The sequence below is a fragment of the Colletotrichum karsti genome, assembly GCF_011947395.1.
Source record: "Colletotrichum karsti strain CkLH20 chromosome Unknown Scaffold30, whole genome shotgun sequence".
Lineage (NCBI taxonomy): Eukaryota > Fungi > Ascomycota > Sordariomycetes > Glomerellales > Glomerellaceae > Colletotrichum > Colletotrichum karsti.
The window spans coordinates 132,775-144,815 of NW_024065930.1; the positions used below are offsets into that span (position 1 = coordinate 132,775).

The window sequence follows — 12,041 nt, forward strand, 5'->3', positions numbered from 1 at the left end:
TGCATCTCTGCAATTATGTCGGTGCGCTTTGTCGGATATTCCAAAAGCATGAGGTGAGGCCATTTGGGCCCTAGGACTGTACTACAGAGTCAAATGATACCTTGTTCCGTCAACACATTCGCTCGTGAACGCCTTGGAAAACTAGGAGTCGTCTCAATTTTGACGGTGAATCGGCCCCGCTCAGCTGACCGGCGGAGACCTGACCGATCACACGGAGCAGCACCGACCCCGAGCTGCCATTCCCCGATGTGAGGCGGACCTGCCGATCGGGCCTATTTTCTCAGGGACAACTGATATCACTCCTACGTCAAAAATTTCAATTGCCATGGACGCTTTGAGAGTCGTTGGGGTCTGTGGCGGCGAGGCGGCGTCGGGCCCTTTCGATCAGTGTCGATGAGATGAGTCCTTCCCCACCAAGCACCACAAAATGGCGGGTAGTGAAATCATAACACAGCAACGAGTGAGATCATCAAGATGACGTCGACGGGTTGACTTCAGACGGCGAGCCTCATCGACGACTACATAAGTTCACGATTCCGAGCGGACAGTAACTGACTTTCTAGCACAGCATCAATCAACATTTAATCAATCTCAATCACTCGATATCGACGAAACTCACACCACATCTTTCCATAACCACTTATATACATCACCAACTTTCAACCATACCACAAACACACAAAATGGCGCCTTCCAAGGATCAGCTTAACGAGATCGCCGCCCAGGCTCAGCTCGACATGAACACCTACCAGTCCAAGACCGGCGCGGCCCGCCCAATGGGCAACGACGACGCCGGCGTCTCCTCCGTGGTAGAGCGCCAGTTCCCCGGCGCCTCCGTCAGCGTCCAGGGCGACCCCACCAACAACGTCTCCTACAAGCCCGAGCAGCCCCCCAAGAACCCGGCCGAGAACGACGACGACGTCGTGCCGGCCAAGAAGATCTCCTCGCTCGGCACCCAGGACCAGAAGGACGACATCCTGCTCCAGGGCGAGGGTGCCGTGCGCAACAACGTCGGCACCAAGCCCCCCGGCCCCGGCGGCCAGAAGTACCCCGGCTCCGACTACTACAAGCCCGAGTCGGTGCCCGACAGCATCTCGGCGGAGGGCTACGTCGCGCCCGAGAGCGTGACGCAGGCCTCTGCGGAGGCTGAGAACCCCGACAAGTTTGGCACCAGGTAAATTTGGATTGGCGTTGGCATGGGATGGATAGCGATACCAGGCATTGTATGATTATCACGATCACGGTGTACAACAATAACGAATAGGCCATGGGCCACGATTTCAAACAATACTTTGAGGCCCAAAGTGACTCTCTGTAAGCAATGGCCGGTTTGTGATGTTCAATACGTGATGAAATGTTGGAAGGATGTGAAACTGATAAATTTCTCCGTCTAAGTCTATGTTGAGAATGTAGGAAACAAATCTTGAAAGAGAATGAAAAGCCCCCAACGCCTCGCTGTCTAGGTATCCGCCATCGCTAAAGTCTATGTGATCAAGAAAAGAAGCATCAGATAGCAGGCTGGTAAACATCAGCAACAAAGCGATCGCCCAAAGCTTCCCTCGCATCGCGCCCCAACACCTCGCTCAAATTGCTCAAGAAATCATCAACAGCTCTCGGTCTCGCACACGCAAACACAAGCGCCCCATCCTCGACACTCTTCTTCAGCTTCTCTCTCACGCCCGGCTCGAGCATCGCATCCTGCGCTCGTTTCTTCTCCTGGTTACTGCCGGTAAGCCTCAACACATCAAACACGCCCCGGTCGTCGGCCTCCTGCATGGCCTCGCGGACGAGAGCCTCGTCGGACGCCTTGAATCCCGCGAAGAGGCTGATGGAAGGGCATTTTGAGGAACCCGTGGCGGACTCTGCCTGGTGGTTGCGGTTCTGCAGGAGGCCCCTCACCGGGGCCATGCCGGAGCCCGTCGTGAAGATGATCATCGGCTTGTCTGTGTTCCGGGCAATGTCCTCCAAGTGAGCCGAGGGGCGAATCTTGCAGGTCAGTGGCCCGAATGACTCGAAGCAGTTGAGAAACCTGTCCGAGAACTTCCCATCTTTGTGGTATTGAACGAGCAAGTCCAGCGTGTTTCCATCCGCGCGCTTGGTTCGTGAGCCGTCGGAGGCGATGGAATACTCCCTCGGCTGAATGGTCGGCATCGCGCTGCAGAGTACGTCAAGGGACACAATTTGCCTCCAATTCGAAGGCATCAAGTGAACTGCGTCCTCAATGGGCATCTTGGCCAGACTCCCAGGGCGCAAGAGTGAGAGCCCTTCTGCCCACGCTGTAGATTTGAACGGCTGCTGCAAGTCTGCGAACCGCAGCAAAAAGCCACCAACCTTGGGCTTCCCCGGAAGCTCCAGAAGCTCGTCATCCCGCACCCCAAGAGCTTCAAGCACACGGGAGACCTTGGTCTCAGAATTCGGCGGAAGAATCCACAGACTGCCCATGGTGGGGTACTCGCGGTCTCCCAGGTCCAAGGTTACTCTCTTCATACCGTCCGTGGTGGCTCCCATAACGGGTTTGCCGACGACCTTTGCCTGGAACCACGGCCTGGTGTCGAAGGGTCTGATGGGTCGAATAATCCGCTGCGCCTCGTCCGTTTCCGCAACATCCGGACTAGCCCTCTGCAGCGCGGTAAGGCACTGGTTGAAGAACTGCCCGAGAACAGACCACGGCGGATTCTCAGCGCCAGTATCGGCTTCGCGCATGCCGATGAGCCTCTGAGCATCGCCCTTGCTAATCAACTCCTCAATATCCATAGCAGCCTGGTTGTATGTGTCGGGATACTCCAGCGAGCCGTTCGCAAAGATGGCGTACCGGCACGAGAGAAGCGCCGGATTCCTCGCAAGCGCATCGGCGAAGGCCTTGCCGTTCTGCGGCATCTCTCCTCGGCCGGTGGTGCTGGCGACGATGATGAGCACGTCGTCGGCCTCGATCATGGAGACGGGAAGCGCGTTGAGCGTGCACGGGGCGATGACGGTGCCCAGCTTGGGGTTGACCTCGCACGCGTGCTGCAGCTGCGCGCACAGCCTCTTGCAGAGCTTGATCGCGAGGTTGCCCGAGCTGCAGAAGCCGATATAGATCCTGCGCCCGGGCCCCCGCGGTGACAGCGGAGTCAGGGGCGTGAGAGGTCTGACAGGCGGGGGCACGGGCAAGAAGGCGGTACCGAAGGGTGATACTGGCGTTAGGGGTCTTGTGAGGGAGATGGATGGTACCGGGATCGAGATGTTGAGTTTCGTGTCCGACGGGAGGGAGGGTCGGACACGGAGGGACTGCCGTTCACGACGCCAGGCTTTGACGGGATCCTTCGCGTGACGGCAGATGAGAGGCTTCGGCTGGTAGTTTGGTGAGCCTCCGCGATGCCAGAGTGGGATGATTGAGCCTTGAGGAGGAGCGAGCCAGTATGGATCTGAGGGGAGGCGGAAGCCGTTGTTCATGAGATGCTCGTCGTCGAATTGGGCGAATTGCTCTGCTGCGCCGAGAGAATCCGACATCCTGACGCCGGCCTGAGCGAAGGACCAGTACGTGGCGTAGTTGAGCTCCAGCTGTGCGCGAGACTGCATGGAAATGTCAGTAAGTTTCTGGAAATCTGGGCGAGGTGCACTCACCAGCACGGCCAGACGCTCGTAGTCAGGCAAATCATCTACATCTCCCTCAACCAAGCCGATAGCCTTGGCGACCTGTGGGAGGGCATTGTAACGGAAAGAATCTGCGAGATTACGAACGCCAATCTCAGCATCCATGAACCTGCATTGCGTTAGTCAGAGCTTGTAAGCGGGAAAGGTGTCAACTCACCACCCGATGAAAGGCGCCGCGGTGTATTGCACGCCGCCGATGCTGAAGCCAAGACGGCTGAGTGCTGGCGCGGGAACCCAACGCAAGCCAAGGGTTTCGAGCCCGGGATGCTTTGGATGACGAATGCGTACCAGCGGGAATGCATCTTTGGGAAGCTCGGTGATGACGGGCTGCTCTCCTTCTGCCATCGTGACGAGGGGAAGTAGGTCCCATTGTGAGCGAAATCGAGGCGGTGTCCAGCCGAGCTCGATAATGGCGTTGGTGAGTTCGACGTTGGCAGGATCTCCGAGGATTTCGCCGTTGGATTGTTGATACTTCGTTCTGTTAGTGCTGCAGTATTACAGTTGGAGGTGGACTTACTCCTGCGAATGACAACAGTTGTGAGTTCCAGATCATGGGGCCGCGGCCGTTGATGTCTCTAGGAGGAAATACGAATGCTGAAATCTCCATGTCAGTACGTGCAAGGAAGCTTGAAGAATTTACTTACCTGTTGGGTTGATTTCGCCCGAGTTGTAAGCCACCTTCAGATTCTCAATCAGAGTCTCAGCCATCTTCTTGCTGGTCCGGACATGCCGCAAGTCACAGAGCCTATCCGAGTCAGCGAATGCCAATCAATTTCAATGAAGTAACACAAACCTCAAGTTCCTATACTCCGATCTCATGATGCACTTTCGCGCGTGTTTCCACGCCGTCCGCAGACCAAACTCAAGCTCCTCAAATGTCTGAGTCCAGAGACCACCGACCAGACCGTCCGAAGTGGCTGGTGAAGCCTCCGCTCCGTGGTCCGAAGTTGTCGAAAACTTTCCCTCCATCGAGTTCTGTTGAATCTCCTGGAGGACTTCCTGCGCGCGGTGGTGCAGTTGCTCCACGGTAAGGAGCCCATCCTTGTACATCTGCTGCAGGAAGTCGAGGGCATCTTCGCGGACTTGGGCGTACGACTGGTTCCGACCAACACGCTCCTCGTCCAAATGCGTCATCCGGCCGGACTGGCAGAAATTCGTAGTGCAGCCGGTGGAAGATAGAGACGGGTACTGTTCGCGGATGTTGGCAAATTCTTGCTCCACCGAGATCGGCCGGGGCGGCACCGCGAGGGTGCCTTGCAGAAAAGGACAAGCCATGTTTGTCTGTCTATGTTGATGGATCGATCAGCTGTGGGGGCCAGGTGACATCGACGGAGACGTCAGATGCTTATTTTCCCCGGATATCAGCGAGTGCCCTGGAGTTTCAATAAGATGCGAAGAGAATGTGTAAGAAGAGTTGCCGTCAATTGCAACGGCGAGTCAGAGTGGATCTCTCGGTGACTGAAAAATTGGCGATGGCGGCATCGAGCGAATGACTAAGTTGAAGGCCGATGAAGATCTCTTGACGGACTCGGACATGGACTGAAGAAAAAAGAGGGGATGAAGCCCAACTTTATACGGAACGAAAGATGCAACCAAGTTCGAGCTGAAATTTGAGACGAACAAACAACTGGTCGCCTTGAGTTGCCAGCGACTTCCAGTTTCGGCCGACATCACCGTCTGATATTGGATATGCTTACACTCGCTCTAAGCCACTGTACCCTTTTCGAACCTGCGCATCAATGAACCTCGTACTTCGCGTAGGATATCCTGCAATGGCGGTTAGTTTGGGTTGTACAAACTGTCTCAGGCGTCCGGGGCGACTCGTTGCTGAATGGCTGAATATGCAAGGGGTTTTTGGAGAGAAATGTTGCCAGTCGCATCCAGTCAGAGACCTTTCCCAAAGCCACCGCCATGGTCGAGAATACTCGAACCCCTCCATCACGAATCCTCGAGGGTGTCAACATGGGCTTCTGAAGTGGGGGATGACGCCGGTGAAGCGTCCTAGCGCTGCCACGCGATGTGTGTGTGTACACGTTTTTGGGGGCCCTTCGGGACCGATGCCAATGGCTGGCCGACCAGACTATTACTGGAAGGCTGAGTTTCCTTCACTTCAACATGCACGGTCAGCGCTCAGCTGCTTCAAACAAAGGCATTATCTCGCTGACAACATGGAAACGCAGCCCAATGCAACGCTTCGAGTTCTGTTTTGTAAGCCAAGTCCAGCCTGCAGAAATTTAGCCCGTGATGTGATCTTTTAGCAAGCGACCTCCTGCGTTGGGAAAACAGTTCAAATTGGCTAATGAATGCGACCTGGGCTGACTTCAGCTGAGTCTTTGATCGTTTGGACTTTGTTGTCATTGGACAGCGCGACAACCAGCGCTTCGCTGTTGGACGCAAGAAAAGGGTTAGAACGCGGGATGGAATGCAAATGATCCTCGCCGCAGAGCCTTGTCTGTGACTCTTGTCATACGGCCTAATTCATCGCCTCTTCCCGGCCGAGACTTGTTGCGCACGCAAGTCGCGTGGAGGTGGACGCCATCGTTGCGCTTGAGGCACATCAATTGCCTGCCCAGGCTTTTCCGTGATGGCAATTCCAGTTGTGTCGTCAAACTAGTGATTTGAGTACGACAGAAGGTTTCCAGAAGAACGTTCCATGGCCATGTGTATTTGGGCTTGGCAGGGGCGTGGTCTGGTGATAAGTTTCCGGCGACCACGAGGACGTAACGGGATACAGAGACACAGAGGCGCTGATCTAGAAGCTTTGGAAGGCCAAGAAGCAGGTGGTGATTTCGACTTGTTTGCAACCCGAACCGAAAGGGCTTGTCCGTGAAACCAATTTGGACGTAGCTCAGCTTGAGTCGTCCAGCTCTCGCCTCAACCTTCGATAATACACCAAGAGATCCACATGGCGTGGAATTGAATCGTGATTTGTTTCGTGCAAATCATGAACACGTTCCGGGAATCAGGGTTCGACGGACTCGTTCGGTCGCGAAGATCCTCTCGTGGCGTGAAACCCGGGTGAATTGTCAAGGCGGTGGCACTGCAGACTCGAACCCGCCCGGATCAGATCTGCAATACCGAGCCTGACAGCGGTCCCGGTCCGCCGTAGCTCAACCTGCAACCGGATATGCAGGTGTCTTTCATCAATTGGTGCCGTTCGGTGGGTTCCATGCCTCGTTCGGCCGGTCGTCTTAGACACGTCGTTTCCTGCATCAAAAGAGGATTCCCGAATCTTCGGCTACATCGCCAAGGGTTAGAAGATGCCTTCCAGACTGTTCGACCCCCGCGATATTGTGAGGGCAACATCTCTCTTCATCTTCAGAGTGAGTGAGAAGAGTGCCTGACTCACTCTTCAAGTCCGTGAGAAGTGGTGCCCGAAATCCGTGATGCCAAGACCGACGCGCTTACGACCTGTCGTTACACATGCCCGCCTTCTTCCTCGTTGAAATGCAAAGAAGTCCATGACGTCTTTAGTGATTGTGTTCCATGGCTCAAGTAAAGCAATAAGAGAAAAGGCTTGAAGCTTGATTCAGTGAGAGATTGTGAGATAATTTGAGTATAGGTGAGGATTCTGAAACGAGATGAGAATGGAGAACATGTGAGAGCCTCACTCAGAACAACGAGTCGAAGACTTGAGTGAACAGAATCGTCAAGCAGCGAAATCAACCAACCATCTTGATCAAAATTATGGAAATCTCTCATCGCATACTTGATCACGACGCGTGAGTCCCTGAAGAACTGAAAACAAAAAACAAAAAGAAAACAAAAAAGAGATATCGATGGCAGATGAGTGTAAGAGAGACATTTGGGAAAATGAGGTGAATGAAGCTTAGGTGGAGTAGGTGACTTGAGGACCCTTGCAGTGACGCCAAGCGGCTACCTATGAGGTCATCCATCGTCTTGGAGAACCAGACGTCCGGACAGCAGCCACCCACAAGTCTCATTCGTGATCCCGAAATCATCATCTTCAGGACTCAGCCTTACTGGCCGTATGGATTAGAATTCGCTGGGCAAAATGTATGAAATATACGCAGTGAGTCTCCGCTCATAACCTCGTCCATGGCCTATTCACACCCAACTAACAATCATAGGCGGGCGCTGCAGCAGCTTTCACTGTAGACTGCTTAGTCTACCCCCTCGACACATTGAAAACGAGGTATCAAAGTCAGGACTTCGTCAAGACCTATGCTTCATCCCCGGGAAGCAAAGCGCCGCTTTTTCGCGGCCTCTACCAAGGCATCGGGAGCGTTGTCCTTGCAACACTGCCGGCGGGTAAGTCATCTGCAAAGACATCCACCCTTCGACGTAAACGACCTCAATCATTCGCAGCAAGCTGACATCGCACAGCGGGCATCTTCTTCGCAACGTACGAGAGCATGAAAAAGACCATCTCCAGCGCGGGCTCAATCCCGCAGCCCCTGGTCCACGCCTCGGCGTCGGCCGTCGCGGAGATGGGATCATGCCTGGTCCTCGCGCCGGCCGAAGTCATCAAGCAGAACGCGCAGATGTTGCGACGACAGGGTGCCGGCCCCGGTACGGGATCCGCCAGCCGGTCGACTTCACTCGAAGCCTTCCGCCAGGTCGCCGGCTCCGGGGCGCGGAGGAGGCTGTTCTCGGGGTACACGGCGCTGGTGGCGCGCAACCTGCCGTTCACAGCGATACAGTTCCCGATCTTCGAGCATGTCCGGACGACGGTCTGGGAATCGAGGACACGAGGGAGAGGGGACGGGGAGGAGCAGGGTCTGCTCGAGACGGGGGTGGTCACTGGAGCGAGCGCGGGAAGTGCTGGGGCGTTTGCGGCGTGGATCACGACGCCGAGCGACGTGGTCAAGACGCGGATGATGCTGAGCGCGGGCGATAAGGCATCGGAGCAGCAGCAGAAGGGACGGGACGAATCGAGACGGGTGGAAAAGCGACGAGGCAGTTTGGAGGTGACGCGCGACGTATACCGGCAGAACGGGGTTCGCGGGCTCTTCCGTGGCGGGTTGTTGCGAGCCGCATGGACGGCGGTCGGGAGCGGGCTGTATCTCGGGACGTACGAGATGTCGAAGGTCTGGCTCACGCGCGGCAAGGACGAATCGGAGGTCGTCGGGGGGTTGTGATGAGCGATAGGCGGTTTGCATGTGAAGTTTGCAGGGTGGCATCGCGGAAGAAGCGGTGACGGGTTGGTATTGTTGCATTGTAGATTGGAGATTGTAGGATATGTATGTACCGATATAGAAACAGGGCGGACGGGACGAGATGGACTGGGATGGGATGGGATGAATCGGTTGAGACGAGATGGAGGGCGGCCTCGGAAGATGAGTCGATGTCTTTGCTATGCGCATTATCTATCAGCGGAGACAAGAAGAAAAGAGAGAATGGAAGCTTGAAGCGAGGCAAAAGACGAAACGTGTAGTGGTGGTGGTGGTTGTGGTGTGGCACACTTCAGTGTCACCACCTCATGTCGCGGCAGGGTTTTGGGGAGTGGGCCGCTGCCGGTGCAATCGAGACCGCTGTGGGGATGATCTGTGGCAACGGTTTAGGGGTCTGGAGCCGCCGCGTATGGGGGAGGGCCCGCCCCGGGGGTAGGCCGGTTGAGTGCGAGTGTCATCCGGGTAAGAGTCCTGGTCGCCGAGAAGCCAGCCAATCGAGAGTTGTGGCCGTCCAGGTTGGCGGAAAAAGGGGACTTTGCAGCAGATATAATGCAAGCCCGAGTCCAATAGAAAACACTGAATTCACCAGGTGCTCTGATCTTTATCTGTATCCCTGGCCTCGAATGCATGCTCGTTGCATTTCATTTCTTCCGTCTCAATCTTCCAAGGTAAAAAGTACATTTTAGCGGCCGGCTAGATATACCTGCTGGCTATCACTAAGGTACGTGTTAGTGTTAGTCCATCTTCTCTAAGGAATGCGGGGGAAATGCTGCCGTCTAGAGTTCTCGCCCCGAAATGATACGAAGTCTTGTTCAAGCGGTTCTCCGGCCCATTGTCCGTCGTCTCTTGGCCGCTCAAGTGTTGCCAACACAATGTTTGTTGGTCTCGGCATACTGCAGCTTGTCTCCAACCTCTGTAGTCCGTGGGCCGCGTTCTCCAATCCAAGGAATTAATGACGAAAAAAGCCAGAAAGTCAAATCCATGCCAGCTTTGTCCGACATGTCGAAATTGCGACTCTGGCATCAGAACCACGCGCGATTGCGCCATCCTCAACCGGCGCCCCTTTGCCATCCCACCGCACCTTGGCCGTCCATGCAAACGGCCGGGAAATTCTTTTCAGATGATCCATACGTAGTCCCGTCCGGCGCGTCGCAGATGCCATGCGAAAGGGACCCCCCTTCCAAACATGGTTGAGGGATGAACACCGCTCCTCAGACGGTTGGGTCAGCTGCACTTGACTCGCTCCGACTCGCTCGACGGTGTAGTCCCCGACCCACCAGGCTTGGGTTAGGCAATCCCGTGTCGAAAAGACGTTTCCTCGATGCCCCTGCCGCCACCTTACTGACTCCCGACTCCGGGCCTTTCTTATATTTCGACGTCTTCTCCTTTTTCAGACGGTCGGTTCTCACCTCACACGTTAGATCATTTGAGGGTTGTCGTTGCTGCTGTCCTTGCTTCTCAAGATACCCTTCAGCATTGAGCCATCTGCTTTACCGGAAACCCAATTACAACACCCCCTCTTCGGACATTGTTTCTCACCAACATCCCCCTTGAGTCTCATCTGATCACTTGACTCCAGCACTCGCAACCTCAACCATGACAGCCGTCGCATCACTTCGGGTCGTTGACCCTCTGGCTCAGCAAATCAAAGAGAAAGCTGCAGTCAACGTCACCGAAGTCGACATCAACAACACCGATCGATTTCTCGTCCACTCGCCATACACGGATCCGGAGCACTTGCTGGATCTCGAGACCCTCGACGACGAGAACGCCCTACTCGCCAGGGCTTTGTCTCGCCTCGAATGCCTCCGGGAAGACTACGCCACAGCCGACTACGTCGAGTCTTTCAACTGGCAAGACGTCATGCGTGAACTCAAAAGCCTCGTCCAAAAGACGGGGAAGTCGTACAAGGAAACTTCCTTCTACATTGTCGCGTTCCGCTCGCAAATCCCACCCTCGACGGTTTACGGAGACCTCGGCATTCTGGACAAGGCAGCACATGCTGAGGCCAACCAAGTCGGAGGCTTTCTGAAGTTAGACACCCGTTTGCTCCGAGGATCGCGAACGAGACTGACCACTTGCAGATACTGGTTCGGAAGCCCTGATGTTGAGGGTAGAAACCTCGCAACGTGCGTTTGGAGATCCAGACCCGACGCCGTCAAGGCCGGCCACGGTCCTGCCCACCGCAGAGCAAGCCGTGCCACTGCATCCATGTACTCGTTCTGGCGGATTGATCGACACCGCTTGGTTGTCCACGAGGGCGCAGAGAGCTGGGAGATCGTCGACTGGACGGACTAAAACGGTACCGAAAAGTGATTGGTAACGGCGTTTGGATGGTTTGGGAAATGTCGCAATTGCGCCGGGATATGAGCAAAAATTTAGCGACCACTGAAGGCGTTAGGACCAGTAAAGGATCTTGGAACTAGAGGGCATCTGGGTAGCATCGTGACGGCCACACAGCATACGGATTTCTTAGACAGCGTAGCGTAATACACGAACGCAAATGATAGACTCTCGCTTCCTCGTTTCTCGTGACAGTCGTCGGGCCATCGTTTCGACAAGAAGTGAGCATGTCGCAGATGATTCCCGTCGTAAAGTTCGAGTAAGCGTGTGCTCCGTGTGGAGGGCAGAGTGTAAATGTCGTCGAGATGAGGGTCGCACTTTTCGTCCGCAATTCCAAGCCCGCGTCGACGCTGGACACCCCCCGAGTGATATCGCAAAATGATGCTCAGGAGCAGGCGAACAAGGTGAGCGAGGTTTCCGAGAGAAAGAAGGGAGGAGGTTGACGAAGGAGACGAGATGAGACGACGTTGAATTTAAACTCGAATTGAGTGCTTTCGGCGTGGGGGCATGGGTGGGATGGCCTCCCCTTCTAGGACGTGGCGTGTGGAATCTGTTACAGATCACCGTGGGAGAAAGAAAAGAAAGCCGGCGGCCTGTCGGCTGTGGGGTGAATTTACCTCCGGAAGAGGGGTGGGCTCATCTCACAAAGCCGAACTTTCAGGTCGAGGTTACATAAGCAGGTTCCCCTCCTCCTCAAGTGTCAGTGAGCACTGAGCAGTCACTGAGCCAGCCAGGTTCTGCCGGTGCCTACCGCCCTACAGCCCACAATCCCTCCCACAATTCGGTGTAGCGAAAAGTTCGATATTTCGCATCACGACGAGCCCCTCGAACTCCGACGCCAAGATCGCGACATCCACGATTCCGCAGCCGCAGAAACCGACGCCGTCTGAATTTTTGACTCCTGCAAGAATCCCCGATCGTATCGCAAAT

The 12,041-nt window shown here is 55.2% G+C and overlaps 4 protein-coding genes across 4 annotated transcripts; 3 read left to right on the plus strand and 1 right to left on the minus strand.

Moving 5' to 3' along the window:
* Positions 1-683: 683 nt before the first annotated feature.
* CkaCkLH20_08763 (uncharacterized protein) lies at positions 684-1,178 on the plus strand (the record flags this gene model as incomplete). The annotated part of the gene is made up of 1 exon (XM_038891478.1): positions 684-1,178. One exon carries the CDS (start codon positions 684-686, stop codon positions 1,176-1,178), a length of 495 nt encoding a protein of 164 aa, XP_038743114.1.
* Positions 1,179-1,506: 328 nt separating this feature from the next.
* On the minus strand, positions 1,507-4,908 carry CkaCkLH20_08764 (nitric oxide synthase; the record flags this gene model as incomplete). The annotated part of the gene is made up of 6 exons (XM_038891479.1): positions 1,507-3,552; positions 3,604-3,742; positions 3,791-4,104; positions 4,151-4,227; positions 4,278-4,378; positions 4,427-4,908. 6 exons carry the CDS (start codon positions 4,906-4,908, stop codon positions 1,507-1,509), a joined length of 3,159 nt encoding a protein of 1,052 aa, XP_038743115.1.
* A 2,870-nt stretch (positions 4,909-7,778) lies between these two features.
* CkaCkLH20_08765 (uncharacterized protein) lies at positions 7,779-8,735 on the plus strand (the record flags this gene model as incomplete). The annotated part of the gene is made up of 2 exons (XM_038891480.1): positions 7,779-7,905; positions 7,981-8,735. 2 exons carry the CDS (start codon positions 7,779-7,781, stop codon positions 8,733-8,735), a joined length of 882 nt encoding a protein of 293 aa, XP_038743116.1.
* Positions 8,736-10,364: 1,629 nt separating this feature from the next.
* On the plus strand, positions 10,365-11,066 carry CkaCkLH20_08766 (uncharacterized protein; the record flags this gene model as incomplete). The annotated part of the gene is made up of 2 exons (XM_038891481.1): positions 10,365-10,801; positions 10,853-11,066. 2 exons carry the CDS (start codon positions 10,365-10,367, stop codon positions 11,064-11,066), a joined length of 651 nt encoding a protein of 216 aa, XP_038743117.1.
* Positions 11,067-12,041: the final 975 nt, after the last annotated feature.